The sequence below is a fragment of the Amyelois transitella genome, chromosome 12 (genome assembly GCF_032362555.1).
Source record: "Amyelois transitella isolate CPQ chromosome 12, ilAmyTran1.1, whole genome shotgun sequence".
Taxonomy (NCBI): domain Eukaryota; kingdom Metazoa; phylum Arthropoda; class Insecta; order Lepidoptera; family Pyralidae; genus Amyelois; species Amyelois transitella.
The window spans coordinates 10,481,561-10,499,215 of record NC_083515.1 but is presented as its reverse complement, the minus strand read 5'-3'; the positions used below and the strand labels follow the sequence as shown (position 1 = coordinate 10,499,215).

At 35.6% G+C, this 17,655-nt stretch overlaps 2 protein-coding genes across 2 annotated transcripts in view; one reads left to right on the top strand and one right to left on the bottom strand.

Moving 5' to 3' along the window:
• Positions 1–17,655, top strand: part of LOC106132873 (myosin heavy chain, non-muscle) — an 89,352-nt gene that overhangs the window by 14,542 nt on the left and 57,155 nt on the right. The gene's annotated exons all lie outside the window — the stretch shown is intronic.
• LOC106142492 (uncharacterized) lies at positions 1,699–7,356 on the bottom strand. The gene is made up of 2 exons (XM_013344274.2): positions 6,962–7,356; positions 1,699–5,924 (listed from the first exon to the last, which is right to left on the bottom strand). Coding segments are annotated over exons 1-2 (2,016 nt in total). The 5' UTR covers positions 6,964–7,356; the 3' UTR covers positions 1,699–3,910.

The following is a 17,655-nucleotide window of genomic DNA, read 5'->3' as shown; positions in this document are numbered from 1 at the left end:
ACTGGACGAATCAAAACCCATGTCTGTTTCACACGCCAGGCGCTAAGTTAATTTAAAATCAGGGGCAGTGGACTCAAGAATGCGTTTTTTTATCGAAGCTTCAGGTTTATCCTATAGAAAATATATACACACAAGCACGCCTCTTTCTTGGAGGGGTAGACGGTGACTTAATCTTTCCACTTGCCACAATCCCTGCATACGTCTATTTTATCATCCATATTCATAACACTCTTCATGCAAGCGCCTCGGTTTTTGATACTCTTGATCTGACCTTTTGTGCCAGAACATCCCCGATTTCATACTACCTATAGAAAATACCTTCTCTTATCAAAGTATGAATGATCATATATAAATAGAACAAGTATTATTGTATTTTCAAAATAACTTATAATTTTTACATGCAAGACATTCTTAGGTTGTGGACGGTCACAGAAATCAGCTATCTATAATTTGGATGGAAAAGCTTTGATACTATTATGTCAAGTTGGCGCCAGAGTGGTTTGGTTTAACTAATCGTTTTATGCATCTCGCTTGTCTTCCGACGATTGATAGTATTTGCATTGGTCTCTTTATGGGCCGTTAATAGACATCCTCATGTTTGCTCGATGTTCGGTCTGCTGTTTTGATTTACTTATTTTTCTTACTAATTTCACGTATTTGCTTTTTTATTCTTATTTGAGTGCTTCAGAATAGTCTTATGATTTTTTTCATAATCATTATTGATTTAGTGTGACAGACAATAACATACAGATGTTCTAGGGTTAAGCGTTAAACCTTTGTCAATTCAATCATAGATATGGTTGTTTGATTATCAAGACATATCTATTATGGTTAAGCTTAAAACAATACCCAGTATTTGGAATCCATTTAGCAGAGACGCCGCTCTCACAGAATGGCTTGCGTAACTGTCTGCCCTTACATGGCTAAGTCGGTCGACGGACCTTCGAGAAGTGGGTCGACGTAATGCCATCTGGCCGGGTAGCGTCCAGGCTTGAAATGAGACGGTGTGAAATCTCTGGAATTAATAACAGCTAGCTAGGTATTATATGATTGTTAACAACAACACACGAACCACATTACGCAAAAATAAGGTATTTCAAAATAATACATTTGCTGAAATCGCAAAATGTGTGGAAGTATAATGAAGTAAGAGAATATAAAATAATTAAATCGGAATTTGCAGGGGAAAGCTTGCAGTACTCGTAAGAGTAGAGAATCAAATAAGGAACCAGTAGGAATTATCACCAGTTTCGCCAATTTTGGATTGTTATTACATCTTGTAAGTCGAGAATTTTGGTAAAGGCCAAATGCTTAACCACAAACTTGATGATAATGTTGAAATTTTCCAATTTACAGAAATTTTTCTTATGTTTGTTATTGTATAACTTTTTGAATAGTTGACATTCATAAAACGACAAAATAAAATTACCCAAGCAACATAGGCTAAATATTTAGAACCGTCCCAGGTAATTTTACTAAAGAATGCGCTATATGATTGGTTTCATTGTTTTCCCAAAAATAAAACTTCCCTACATCAATATGAATATTTTTAATACTCAATTTACAGATTTCCTCATCTGTACTACCAGGAATATAGTGCCGATAAAATACATGAACAAGCAAAGTTAATTTGAAAACGATCGTCGGATGAGTCACGGCTTGTTGAATTAGGTGCGAGTGTTGTCACGCTTAGGGCATGCAATACCGGAAAGTTATCAATACCGGAATTGAGTTTCGGTACTAGAGACCTAATACCGGAATTCCGGTACTGGTACCGGAATTGGCACCATTTGTTTTTATTCTATAAATCTATACTTATTATAAGATAACATACATAGTGTGTTTAAATAAAAGAACAATCGTCTATTCAGTCTTTTATTTTCTTCTAATATCAAAATTAAATTAAATAAAAATTAAATCAACATTCTTTAAACATACTTGAGATCAAATCAAATAAGACATATTTTAAAAATACGTCTCCGACTCCGTGTCGATCTTATAACTCTAATATCAAAATTAAATCAAATAAAAATTAAGTCAACATTCGTTAAACATAAGTACTTGAGATCAAATCAAATAAGACATATTTTAAAAATACTTCTCCGACTCCTTGTCGATCTTATAACTCTAATATCAAAATTAAATCAAATAAAAATTAAGTCAACATTCGTTAAACATACGTCAATACGGATTTAGATCTGGCCGTAGTACGGAAGATACAGTGTCTGACTTCACTAAATTGGTGGTCTCACAACTAGATTCTAGGAAAAAATGCATTTCCGTATTCCTAGACTTAAAAAATGCATTTGATACGGTGTCGGTACCAATACTTCTGCAAAAGCTCGAACATATAGGAATACGGGGTGCACCTCTAAAACTGTTTTCAGACTACCTACACGATCGGAGACAAAAAGTTAAAGTAGGACAGTTCTTGAGCGAGGATGGGTTGATAACACATGGTGTCCCTCAAGGCAGTGTACTTGGCCCTACTCTTTTTCTCATTTATATAAATAGCTTATGCGAGTTAAATCTGAGAGGAGGTCAGGTGTTCTCCTATGCAGACGACACAGCCATTGTCTTTTCGGGTGACTCTTGGGAAAATGTGTATGAGCTCGCAGAACAAGGACTAAAAACAGCTAACAATTGGTTAAAATCTAACATCCTTACCTTAAATATTTCTAAAACTAATTATATTGCCTTTTCTATTCGTAATGATTCCCAACCACCTGAAAGTTCAACATTAAAGCTTCATGACTGTCGGAGTTCTCAGGAGCCTTGTAGTTGCATGATCATTACCAAAGTAAAAGCTGCAAAGTACCTTGGTGTAGTAATCGATCAGAACATTAATTGGCATTCCCATGTAGAATCTGTAACGGCTAGAGTAAGGAAACTATCCTGGATCTTTAAAAACCTTAGGCACGTAGCTGACATAAAATTATTACGAAAAATTTACATATCTCTTGTTCAATCAATTCTCACATATTGTATCCCAGTATGGGGTTGTACTGGCAAGTCTAAGCTACTAGAACTAGAACGAGCCCAACGGTCATTACTAAAAATAATGTGCTTTAAGCCTTACCGCTATCCAACACACTCTCTGTACACCGAAACTAAAGTACTGACTATTAGGCAACTATATATATTACATTCTGTACTCAAACAACACAAATCAATAAAATTTATAAAAGATAACCTAGTTAACAGAAGACCAAATATAATCATTCACATAGAAACTGTCAATACTGTGTTTGCATCCAACCAAAACTATAAATTGTCTGTCTATTTGTATAAGTTATTGGACAAAAAGGTAGGAATTTACGCTAAAACCCTTTATGATTGTAAATTGGCATTATCATCGTGGTTACAGAACCTAGACTATGACGATACTGAGGCATTGTTAACTCGTGTGGTTTAAAAGAGACATACAAAATATTGTTTTTAGAATAAAACAATTATTTTTGTTATGTTATTTTTAGATAAGGCATTAAGACATCTGGTGAAAGAGCGGGACTCATCAGACACAGGTTTTTTCTAACTTAATTGATGGGTCTCTGCTACCTGTGTATTATGTAATACGTTGATTTAATAAAGAATTTTTGAATTTGAATTTTGAACATAAGTACTTGAGATCAAATAAGACATATTTTAAAAATACTTCTCCGACTCCTTGTCGATCTTATAATTCTGATATCAAAATTAAATTAAATAAAAAATAAATCAACATTCGTTAAACATAATTGAAATCAAATCAAATAAGATTTATTTTAAAAATACGTCTCCGACTCCGTGTCGATCTTATAATTCTAATATCAAAATTAGTAGACAAAAAATAAAAACAATATTTGAACATCTATTTGACAACAAAATCAACAAACATTAAAGATCAAATAGGAACACCTACGTTTTTAGTTTACTTGATTTTGGCCAGTAATCTCTGCTCCTGATAATGTGTTCTTAAGAACAATAGTGCGTGCAACATTTTATCAGAAAGTGAGCTTCGCAGACGGTTACAAAAATAACCGGCGCTCGAAAAGACTCTCTCACTCTCTACACTAGTAGGTAAAATGCACATCAAATATTTATATGCCTCTGTGAGATATATCCCTCGTTGCCCTCCATTATCATATATAGCCTTTTCTATTTGGACGAATCCCAAAAGGTCCAAATTGGTGTTAGAAGACTGATCTTTATTCTTGTTAAATTGTTGACATTTTTCTAGTTCTTTCTCTAGCTGTTCTTGTAATGTCAACGTCAACGATTCCTCAGACCTTTCAAATTGGAGATTAGAGTCACGGCTGTTGCATGAATCATCCGTTGCGAACGCGGCCGTAGTTTTGTATTTAAGCTGACTTAGTAAATTGACGACAATGTCAGATATTTCATTACTATCAGGTTTGGGAAAAGTGTCATTATCTGGTTCCGCAAAAAAATCCTCTGCATCATGCAAATAATGAAGCACACCTGCTAATAAAAGCCTTCTTGCTTTTATACGACTTCGCAAATTCGATGCCAGATTTTTACTTAAAAAAGTGTCCTGTTCATCTAGTTTTTTAAGCATAAACTTTAATGCAGTATCGGCCGTATAGAGCGTCGTTTCACGTCGGCATAAAGACATAACTGTCAGTTTTACCACATTCAAGCTGTGATGGATCTCGTTAAGACACTGGATATCATTCTCCGAAAACGAAATATCTGATTTCCAATCAATTAAAGCTTTCGAAATAGAGTCTTTTAACTTTAAAAATACCCCAATCATATCAGACATGCTCGACCAACGCGTACGACAATCTAGTTGTAACTGTATTTCTTTGCCATGTTGCCGGAGTACATAGTCTCGGAGTGTATCTGCTTTGAGTGGTGATTTTCTTACCGACTTTACCAGGCTTCGAACTTTTGATATAACTTCCGGATATAACTTTACACTAGCACGAGCAGTGGGAATTTCAATTTGAAAACTACTATCATTTGTTGCCAAATCCTCATCGTCTTCGTAAGTGTCGTCACTTTCAAATTCCTCATCAGATGTATGGTGAATAATAGGTATTTGAGATCCAAGTTTGTAAAGAGTATCGATAACAGCCAGTTGAATGCCATGAGCGAGACACAGCTGGTGATATCCTTTGAAATAAGTCCCCATTTTGATCATCACACTTGCCCCGTCAGTGGTTTGACTTATGACGTCGTCATCCACAGAGACTTTGAATTTTGCAAGATGGTCTCGTAATAATTCAAACGCTTTCTGAGCTGGCATTGAACCACTGATCTTGACGAGACCTAGATTTTTAAAATTAAAACCACCGAAACCTTTGCTGTGTAAATTTATGTTCATATAGCGCTTATTACGCAAAGACGTCCATTCATCCAATGTCAACGCAAATCTTTCTCCGGCTGTTTTTAATTCCAATATTTTGGTAATAGTTGCAGCTTTGACTTCTTCAGCTTGAGTAAATATTATTTTTCCTATTGTATTGGATGATTTGGGCAAATCGTATCCACTTTTTTTAAATACATTTCTCAAATCTTGGCTCTCCGTTAGAAATCTAAAGGTACACCCATCTAATGCTGCCATTCGGGACACAACTACCTCTATTGAATCACCGGATCTAAAGAAATCTGTCACGAGTTTTCTCTTTTTTGCGTCTGCTACCGGTAGTTTAGAAGTCCCTGGAGTGATGTCTGGTACACTTATTGATGTAACATTTTCATTATCCTCTTCTGTATTTGTTGTATTTAAATATGGGTGTACTGATCGAAAATGCGTATGTAAACCGGTAGTAGAACCACCGCTAATTTTTAATATTTTGTGACAAGTTTTGCACTTTGCGCTTTGACCATCACTTGCACGAAGAAAATGATTCCAGATATTAGTGGTTGTTCTCTTGTTAGAGAATTCAAAGTATTGAACTTTTTTATTCAAAGTCGACCTAAAACAATAAAAAAAATGCATTTATGATTTTGACATAACAAATATCCAGTTGAATTATTGTTCATTTTTATTTTAAAGCGACCGACCCCGGCTTCGCAAGGATCCATGTTATATACAACCTTCTTCTTGAATCTAAATCCGTTGCGCAGTTTTTAAGATCTAAGCATACATAGGGACAGACAGACAGCGGAATGCGACTTTGTTTTATACTAAGTAGTAATTACAAACTTTATGCACAATAACACAAAAACCATCAGAATTCTATACCAGTTTGCCTTGGGGTGATGTGATCTGCATCACCCCTAGGAGGTTAAGGAAGTAGTTGCATTAAGCTAGCTTAAGACAAGCTAAAGCATGATATAGGTATATTATGAACAATAATACTATGACATATCGCTCAACGTTATTGGTCATTTCTGGACTCCCTCTTTATATTGAAACTCAAATCTCTTGTATAAAAAGTCTATGTACTTACTATTTTATTACATACCGGTTGACATTTAACCAATTAGCTTTAATTTGTCTACACACTCAGTCCGCCATCCTGAAAAACACAATTTGCTGTTCCGTACGAAATCAAATACCTACCGGGAGCAAAATGTACAGAACATCTGATTTCTTTTTCTCGATTTCGCAGTTGGCCGCTTAGGTTTTTCAGGATAGTGGGCTGAGTATGTAGACAAAGTAAAACTAATTGGTTAACTTATTGGTTAATTGGTTATATATAGTCAACCTGTATATAACCTTCGAGATTATACAATAGAAAATCATGACAGTTTTTGTTAAGTACCTAATTTATTTAAACTTAACTATAAGCTATAATTTTTAGCATAAATAAAAAATTTGGCCGCCATTTTATCAATAAAGACGCAAAAGAAACAAATGAATGAAAGCGCGGGCGACGGTGCGGTGCCCATTGGCGAACTGTTTATTTACTTTCCAGTAACTACCCAAAATGACTTATACAGAATTAAAATAATTGATAACATAAAATATTCGCTTTCCAGATATGCAACAAGATTTAAAAGTACTTACATTGTATATTAACAGTCGCGTGAAGCCGCGCACTACACCGCATACGTGCACACTCGCTATAGATGTTTAGGCGACTGCAATGAATGCTGCGCGGGGACCGGGGAGCGCTTGCCGCGTCGCGGCTCGCGGCTTGCGTTCGGTTCGGAATAGTTCGGATTAAGCCGAGCCGTATCTATGTCGCAGCTCACAGCCGTTTAAATAACAGCCTAGCCTCTTTACCAAACAGCGCCGTTCAACTAGCGGCTGATTATATTATTATTGTGTAATATAGTGTAATTTTTAATTATTATTATTATTTTTTTTTAATACCGGTATTACGGTATTTGTCCCTTCAGTTCCGGTGTTGAAATATCGAAAAAATCTGTCCGGGATACCGGAATTACGATATTCCGGAATTCCGGTATGCATGCCCTAGTCACGCTGGTATTTCTACAGGCAACTGATGACCTTTATGTGTCGTTTGCTCCGTAGTGTTCCTAGAATTAAGTACGTTGCTAAATTTTGTCTATATTCCCGGCACCGCACGGATTCTTGGTAAACGCCTTCGAGGAATAAATGGTCCCAAATGCGTTTAAGATATGTTTTGAGTCTAGAATATTTTTTAAAATTACTTATTTATATTTAATCCCAATTATTTCGTGAGTAGTTTATCATAAGGGCTTATAAATATAATAATTGAATGAATCGCATTCGTTTTTGTTTATCGTATCGACCGATATTCCTTCCATTATCACACTGAATCCGTCTAATTCTTACTCATCCAATGCTTCATTCAACAGTTGACAGCACTTCATTGTTCCTCCCTTTTTACTATTACAATAGTGATTGTTTTCGGGGCATAATCGGTGACATCCTTATAACATGCTTAAAGGTTGCTAAATCTTTACGAACCTTAAACATTGAGAGTGCCTTAACTAGTTTTTATTTTAAATAGACCCGATACATTGTTTACGTTAATAGTTAATGCAACTTCTGCGAAGTTCATGCAGAGAAATTTGAAATTTCATTAGAACATAGAATATTAATTCCTTTTGAATGATCATCCATGATTTGAAGTAAAGATCTATCTATCTACCAAACATTCGTTAGGGCATATATGTATCAATCAAGATGTATTGTTTCTTTCTAGTCAACTATTGTATTTCTCACGTTTGTTAACACTAACATCCGTATTGCTATTTTTATCATCACACACTATCACTCTTAGTTCCGTATGCTCTCTTGGTTCTCATCCATTTAAGTTATGTTGTGTAATATAAACGACGCCATTATAGTATCATGTGAATTGTTCTATTAGAAACAATTGATTGATTTGAGAATTACGAGTATATGTCAAGTTATAAGATGTAGTGAACTCGATTTTTCTTGATTGGTTTATTCTTGGATGTAATTATTTTAGCTTTAATATCTACGAGTATATGCCTATATTATTATATTATAACTTTATTTTTCTTTTACAGGTAAGTTGCTGTCTGCATTATTGACTGTAAAACCAGGTTAAGGTAACCTAAAAAACGCTAGCATTTTTATTTATTACATAACTTACTATACTTAATTATTAATCTCACACACAGTATTCCACAACGGTAGACAGAACTGGTGACAAGAGCAAAACTACGAAGACCACGTTTAGCTGGTAGGCTAAATTATGAAATTAATATTCCAATATATTAATAGATAAATTCGATAACAGTTTCACACTGGAAACTCACGATTCCACACATTCTCAAAATGAATTACAAAGCTATAAAACCCGTGATACCACTGGTTTATATCATCGGCGTGTTACTAGAACCGGTTCGGTGCCGTTGCCCGTGGCACTCTTTCCCAGTTTATAGGTCACGGGTTCCTACTGCATGGGCAGTAGCCAGTTTGTAATGAAACCTGGTGTATTAATGAAATTACTGGCCAGCTCAATCTGGATAATATAATATGTAGTGTATTATTTCTTCTTGTATATTTATTTGGACGATCTCATTATCACAGTGGCGATGTGTACGCTGTAAATTAGATATGCAGTTACGTCAAGACTTAACAAATATAATTAAATCTTAATGGTCAGTATAATAAATGAATTGTTAAATAGAAGAGACACTTTGATGACAAATAGCTGAGCTGAGAGAAGCTGAAGATTTTCCTGAAATATAACCATCAAATTACAGGAGACATTTCGGAAAAAGGATTATGATTAATCGCAGTCATTCGCATTACTGCAGATTTGTTGTACGTGTGCTAGTAAATATCTAATGAAAATTTTATTTCTATAAATTAAGAAATTTTTGAATGTTTATGAAACTTATTCTTAAAGCTTATATATCGCTGACTGGTAAGATTTAAGTCTTTAAAGATCATTATTATAAGATTGCAGTTTAAAAAGTCAATAGTTATGCTATTAAGACCTAAGTCAGATCGTTTCCAGTACTTAATTCCTTCAATATGATAAAATGTCTTTTACTGTAATAAACAAATCATCATGAAGAGAGAAATTAATCTCATGCTCCATTCAATACAGACAAAAATAATTTTTAATTGGATTATTATATTATACCTTGTCGAAAATCAAAGATATGATCTCAGTGACGTCACCTGTTTTAATTGCTACAACGCGATTGCGTTCCGTTACTGCATCGCGTCGTGTTCGGTCATTGTCGTCTGCTTTCGAAACGGAACGGGTCGGAGGTTGCCCGCTGCCCGCCCTCTTTGTGTTTTTTTATCCACTCGTCGCCTCTCTTTGTTTATGTTTTTTGTCTTTGCTTTGAAATGTTCTCGTTATATTTTTGTTGTTCTGTATGCTTTCGTGTTAGAGTGCCTGTTTGTTGGTTATTTTTAAGTATTTTATGTTTTTCACCTACAGTTTCAAAGTTTAGTTCTAATCTTATCATCAACATTTTTATTGTTGTGTTTAGGAATGCTACAGTATTTCTTATTATCATATGACTTCCCAGAATACCATTGCCCGTGTAATTCAAACATTTGTTACAATTTAATTTAACAAAGTGTTAAATGAACATTGAACTAACTCTTGTTCTGCATTACCTACTGTAACACTCTCGTGATTAGAGCCTTTATCTCATTATGATTATTATCTTACAATTGCAGTGATTGTTTCTGGTAGTAACCGGTCATTGTCGCCCGGCTAACAAAGTTGCCCGACAGAGCCTTCGTTTTAACTTGATTTATAACCCTTTTCTTCTGATCTGTCAGAAAGACAGAAATTAAGAGTTAGGACAATATGAAATGAAAACTAATATTGAATCCAGAACTTTCTTTAATGTTCTAAAGTTTTATCTTTCACATTGTTAATTTAAATAAATTATCGAATAGCCTTATCCATTGAACAAATTCAGTGGAATTTAAAAGGCAATCGTAAATTCTCGTACTTAACGCGATCTTAGTTTATACCTCATCGATCATCATTATGAATCGAAACTTACCGTTTTATACCTTTTCAAACATTCAACTATGCCCACTCTTTTGGTATTGTAATTCAAGCAAATGTAGAATACCATTATCAACTCTAACTCCCACGAAATAAAGAGGTAGTAGAGTCGCAGCCTGGAATTGTATCAAGGTGCGTCAAGGCCGTAGCCTAATGTCTGTCTGGTTGTTTTAACGTATTTTTTTTTCGACCAGTTCGTGACTCGGTGAGGTCCTGTGCCCTCCCCCTCCCGCGCACCTTGCCCCGAAACTCGTAATCTCGTCTTCGCGAGGTTTGCGCGTGCGCACGAATGCTGAATGACAATATATGGTCGTTTTTGCGACCGGATGTCAACCATGGCGAATATTTGAATTTAAAATTTCGAGAAATGATGACCCGATCCTTTTGGCTTTTGCCTGTTGTTTCGTTCGCTTAAATCCAATTTATTTTATTACTTCATCATTCACGAGTGTAATCATTTATAAATGAACCGTTCATGGTTACCAGGAGTTTAAATTAACGGCCTTTTCTTTAATTATTTACACGTCATAGGTAGACTAATAAGGTGATTTTCTCCACATGCATCAGCGTATAATGATTCATGAGGAAAGAATCCTGTTTGACTGTTATCGTTTTCATGACCGACCCTTGGAACTGAGTATTCAGCGAGGCTGTGGGTTTGGTTTGGTTTTGATAGCTTTAGTATTTAACCGCTTTAGATTTATTAGTCTTTAGTTTGGCAGCTATTGTTTTGATTGATCTAATTGGATATTCAATGTTGGTATCTTTTTAATTAGTTTGACATTTCTCCGGGCAACGAAATGGTGTAAACTAAGTATTTACTTTCAGATGGACTTAAGAAATATTCTTCAGATGAATAAACTTGGAGTTTGTTTTCCTTGAACATGGAATTATTGTGTTGCATTTTATAAATTAACGTTATTATTATAACTAAATTTATGTTATCTTATTTACTTATTGACACAGCCGTTCAATTAGTTCACTAATTACGTGCCAATGTAAAGGTATTGTTGTTTACTTGTCGGCGTGCTGGTCTACACGACACAGACTGCAAACATACATACATATAGTCACGTCTATATCCCTTACGGGGTAGACAGAGCCAACAGTCCCGAAAAGACTGAATGGCCACGTTCAGCTGCTCGGCCTAATGATGGAATTGAGATCCAAATAGTGACAGGTTGCTAGCCCATCGCCTAAAAAAAGAGGATCGCAATTTTATAAGCCTATCCGTTAGTCGCCTTTTACGACATCCATGGGAAAGAGATGGAGTGGTCCTATTGTTTTTTGTATTGGTGCCGGGAACCACACGTTTAGAGCATGCAAACTGCAAACATGTTAGATATCAAATTTTAATATTCTTTTGTCGTTTTAGTTATATTAGGAGTAACATCAATCAGATCAAGGCAATGCTTAATTATTTTAATAGTAGAAGTGACGCGAACGAGGATTTAAAGGAAGCAGATGCTTATAAGCATGATCATTATGATAGACAGAAGCAACACTACCAACATTGCGAAATTACGATGATTTTACAGTCGCTTCACTCAAACATATGTACGTACATACGCACAAATAAAATTATCAGTGCTAACGATTTTCCTCATCGTTGTTATTGTCGATGTTACGGTGTGAACAATGACATTCGCAGGTATCGGGTCGGCTGATGAACTCTGTTTGAAGTCTGGGTGGTCGGAGTTTGACACATGATAGAATCATAACCGTGCCGTGTGGTTCCCGGCATCATTGACAATTTAAAAAGAATAGGACCATCTCTCTCACGGATGTGGTTAAAGGCGACTAAGGGATGGAGGGCTAATAAACTTGGGATTCCCCTTTTAGGCGATGGGCTGGCAACCTGTCACTATTTGAATCTCAATTCTATCACTAAGCCAAACAGCTGAGCGTGGCCTAGCAGTCTTTTCGAGACTGGTAACTCTGTCTACCCCGCTAGAGATATAGACATGATCATATGTATGTATGTATGTAAAATCATAACCCTCATTTTGCTTCGCCGTAATCTGGTAAAAATCACTTCAGCTCTAACAACGGTCACATTTCAATTTTAAATTAATAACGTTCCATTCTTTTGTTTTATTCAAAACTTGCGACCCGCCCCGGCTTCGCACGTGTGCAAAATTATAAATGTTATTATACATAAAAACCTTCCTCTTGAATAACTCTACCTGTTACAAAAAACCGCATCAAAATCCGTTGCGTAATTTTAAAGATTTAAGCATACAGACAAACAGACTAAAATAGCGACTTTGTTTTATACTATGTAGTGACTATAGTAGGATCTCACTTAGAGGCAGCGAGTACTGGCGAGTTAACATTTGGCTATTTCGTGAGTCAGACTAACGGTCGTTTTGAGCCTATCCCCATTTTTGACATGTGCTCGTGTACCGAAGTATCTTGCTGGCGAATCTAGTGTGAATCATGGCTCCATGAGCATGTGACCTTGCCCACCAAATTTTAAATTAAACGGTTGTGAATTTCATTCAAATAAAAAAGTTGTTGTTTATGCATCCGTATCATCTGATCGTTAAGTGTTATCGATCTTCTTTTAATTCATATCACCAGACTTTTACGTATCAAAATCACTCAGAAATCTAACATAATTAGAATATTATATGAAATCTTATAATATTAGATTTGTTATCAAAACTATTGTTATGGTCTCCGTTGTATGATTTTGATTATGTATAATGTTAACTTTTTTACTTCTTCATCCTAGCTTTAGTCCCGATTGCATCCTCATCACTCTAGAGAGGAGCCCGTGGTATGCCTTTGACCGTGGATCCTGGATTGAGTGAGTCACTTTTTTAAAAGAAGCGACTTCCATCTGACCTCCGCAACCTTAGCCGGTAAACCTAGCCCGTATTGGATCGATCATGGTTATACATCCAGTTGCCTGAATGTTTAGTTCCCTTACGATGTTTTCTCTAACCCTGATAGCATCGGTTAGTATTGAAACTAATGTACATAACTTCGAAAATAGTCATTTTTTTTTACTAATTGGTCGCAAAGAGCCGAGAGCCCTTACATGTATGGTACATTAGTTAGTATCAACACTGTAAATATTGATCATGATTGCTCAGTATCATTGTCTCCTCAAATAAAATGATTCACCAAAACAAAGTTTGCAACAGCCTTGGTCACTGTCCACATCATTGTGTGCCCCACCAGATACGGTATAACAATTTATTACTCTTAGTATCTCTCTTTGCTGTCTAACTAGTCTAAATTATAGTTTTTGAAGGTAACATTAAAAATGTTAACCTAAATCGGAATAGGTCCTAACTTGGTCGTAGCACTCTTGAATCCTGGTCATAGACGGATGCTGATTACTTATCGAGATGTTGTAGGCGATGAGCTAAAATTATGTCATTATTTGAATCTCAATTCTATCATTAAGCCAAATAGCTGAGCGTGGCCTATCAGTCTTTTCAAGACTGTTGGCTCTGTATACCCCACAACGGATATAGACGTGACCATATGTATGTATGTATGTGGATACTTGTAATAAAATTCTATTGCAAGTTTTTCACAAAGGATCTTGTCTAGCATTAGTTAATAGTTTTTTCCAGACCATTATGGAACTTACAAACTTCAGTCGGTATCTGAATATGTTACGCGGAGTGTTATCGTGCGCGCTAACAATTATTTTTATCGCGCCATGTTTTGTATTGTTTCGAGCGTAAGTCATTGCTCCGCGTTCAATTGTCACCTTTTGCCACAGTGGGGTTAGGGGCGATAGTTTGAAAAAAAAAACGCTAATAAAGTCTGGCAAAGGGTCAGATCAAGAGTACCCGAAACCGCCGAGCTTGCATGATGAGTGTTATAAATGTGGATGAAGCGAAGGAAGTATGCAGAGATCGTGGCAAGTGAAAAGATGTAGTTTGCCTACCCCTCCGGGAAAGAGGCGTGATTGTGGCGTATGTATGTATAAAGTCTACGTGATTTCAGAATGTTGCCAAATAAATTGTACCCATTATTTGTATGTAAGATGTTTGGATTAAATACATAACTTGTTTAGTTGTCTATTCATCTTATATGCAGGTGATAAGCACTCTGTATGGATACGGATATGTACGAAAAAGCAATAACTATATATGTATGTTTACATCCAATTTGTCCCAAATATCGGGATTTCGATTTTTACTTCATAACATATTTCTGCAGAAATAAACGTTTTGTTAATTGATCTTTTTATTTGTTCAGTTAGAGTTCCGAATTATTAATTTGCACTGCAGTAAAGTTCCATCACCGGGTTTATTGTTTTGGCAGCCCTGATGTCGTTTCGGCGGTCGTTCACTTGGTATCTGGTGGTTATATGCATTGCGAACTTTGCCACGTTGTTTTGTATGCTACAGGACAAGAGCACGTGAATTCACCCCTCTGTTTTTAAATCTAAAAGCACTGAAATATTGCCTTCACGGTTACTGGTTTAATTTTGAATTTAACGGGCTTGCATGAAGAGTGATATGAATGTGGATGAAGCGAAAGAAGTATGCAGGGATCGTGGCAAGTGTAAAGAGGGGTAGACCTCCGAGAAAGTAGTGTAGTGATTTATGTAAGTATGTAAACCACACGGCAAACTTTTTGAAATATGATGTACTTAGCGGCAGAATATAATAGAATTACGCCAAATCAGTTCGTGGAGATCAAAATAGTAATAAAAATACAAAAATATTATGTGAATAAAGATAAGACAAAAATAACTTCACCTGGATTGAGTACAAGTGTAGCCTATGCGTAGCTACATTTAGCTGGATGGCTTAATGGATGGATTTTGATTCAAAAGTTAAAAACCTTAGCCTTTTCTTTCCATTTGAAGACAGATACAAAAGGTATTTCACATTTTATACAACCAATACATCTTTCTAATGGATCTTTTGTTACAGTGATTGAAAATGCAGAATGGCATCAAGTCAGTTCCCATTAGCAATTAATTAAGTAACAAAATAAAATAAATCTTTGTTGGAAACAAAACGCGCATCATTACTTGCACCATATTTGGTGGAGCTCATTTAAAACTAACGTAACCTATTGTTAGGATCCGAGTGAGTCAGAAAACATTATTTGCTGGCATTACGCGCAAAGCGAGTTGTTTAAAAAATTACGCACTTGGGTTTTTCTTCCATTGTTTCTTATCACATATTTTAATTTAATAATTTTCTAGTTATTCTCTCTAGGTCCACGAGACGATTTAATAATGGCGATCAAAACCTTCGAATGTAATCGTGCAGCTAAAGAATCGAATTTCATATATTATTATGCAGCTTTTTATGAGTATTGTGTTCAAAGCTATCTCTATAAAAACTCCTTTAACTTCCTCATGGCGTTAGTCCCTGAAACTTCCTCACCTCGGAGTTGGGGTGTATTTAACCATGACCCAGGATTAAGTGAGTTACGAGTAGATTTTTACACGAAGCTACTTCCATCTGACTTTGCGGAAGACCTTTGCAGGGGATCTAACGCGATCATAATTATTCATTCAGTTGCCTGAATGTGCAGGTTTTTCTCTTACCGTCGGTTAGCACTACAACTAATGTAAAAACTCGAATAATTCTAATGGAATCTGTTGTTCCACTATATTGTCATAGATAAAGAACGATCATACATTGTGTTGAACAGACAACGGCGGGTGTTAGGTTCGATACCCGTTGGAATCTCGGGGCGAGGCAATAAGCGCTTAAGAGGATTTACTGTGGGGTTAAATGGAATCTTAAATACTGAATTCCAAACGGTACCACTTCGTTTGTTGTCGCTGTGACATGACTCGAGTTCACCAAGACTTACTGTGTTTCTGTTAGGGTATTTCTAGTGTAGGTATAGCAGTAACAATACAAAATTACTCTAAAACTGATAATTCAAATTAGTGATGCATTTTTCTAGAAATCCATCAGTATTCTCTAGTGGTTTATCCAAATTGTTTGTTTTAATTGTCTGTATGCATACGCCCTAAGATTTTTTTTCTGATCAATGTTGTAGTACATAATGATTCATTAAAATTTGTATGAATATAATTTTATTATATATAGCTAATGAGACCACATTGTCATTAAATTCTGCTTTTTTGCGACATTGATTACTTGTATAATTATTGCTTACCTACTCAGAATAACGACTGAATTGAGGTCAGTCAATATGTGGTTTTGATGACGCCTTGCTTAAATTGAGTTTCTTTATTACGACTCCTACGCACTCAACCTGTTTTAATATCCTCTTAGGTAGTCTGTGTCCATGTCTTCATAAGCTGCCATTAAGAATTTAAAATTTTAATTATATTACGAAGCTATCCAGCTGAACTTGCACGTGGCTTTCAAGTCTTTCTAAGACTACTTATAAGCTCTGCAAACTTCGTAAGATATAAAGATGGGTTGTGTGTATGTCGTCATCAGTATATCGTCAATGTTTTCCTCCTTTTCTGCATTCTAATGACGTCGCTGATGCGGAGAAAGGTTCGCGTACTTGCGCTTGTGACTTGGTGACTCAATACCGTCGACCCAAATGATACCTGGTAATTGATAGTGAATCATCATAAATATGCCCAGAGTTGTTCACATGAAAGTTTAAAAATGTTCGCGTAATTTTAGGACATATTGCATATTAAAAACACAGAGAGACGTGAATATGCCATATTTTTAAAAGAGCCTGAGCTATGGTAACTGCCTCTTGAAATATTTATCCCCTATAAATTTGTATTGAAATGTTAGAGAATATCGAGTAGATAATCTATATCTATACATATAATAAATCTGTAGAAAGGTCAATTCTGTACATTGAAAATATTGAAAAAATAAATAGCAGGGGGTGTTACTGGATCGATACCAAACACAAAAAAGTGATTAAAAAAATTTTTGTCTGTCTGTCTGTATGTTCAGGCATCACGTGAAAACTAACGGTTCGATTTTGATGAAACTTGGTATAATTATACCTTATTATCCTGGGCGTAAAATAGGATACTTTTTATCCCGAAAAAATAAGAAGAAAAAAAAATCTTAATTTTTCAGTTTATCCATAGACGTTGTTCTGTAGAACCGCGAACACACGTTGCGTTACCCGCAGTGGATTTAGCGCCGTAACATGTAGCGCCTAAAGTCGGCTTTGGCTTGAACCGTTTGCTGCACAAGCGGGCCGCTACTAATTACTATGAAAAAAATACTACATAGCTACATTAATTCCCATCAAGCTGAAAATGAGTATAATTATTTAAAACACAATCAAAAGCATTATTTCAAAATTCCCC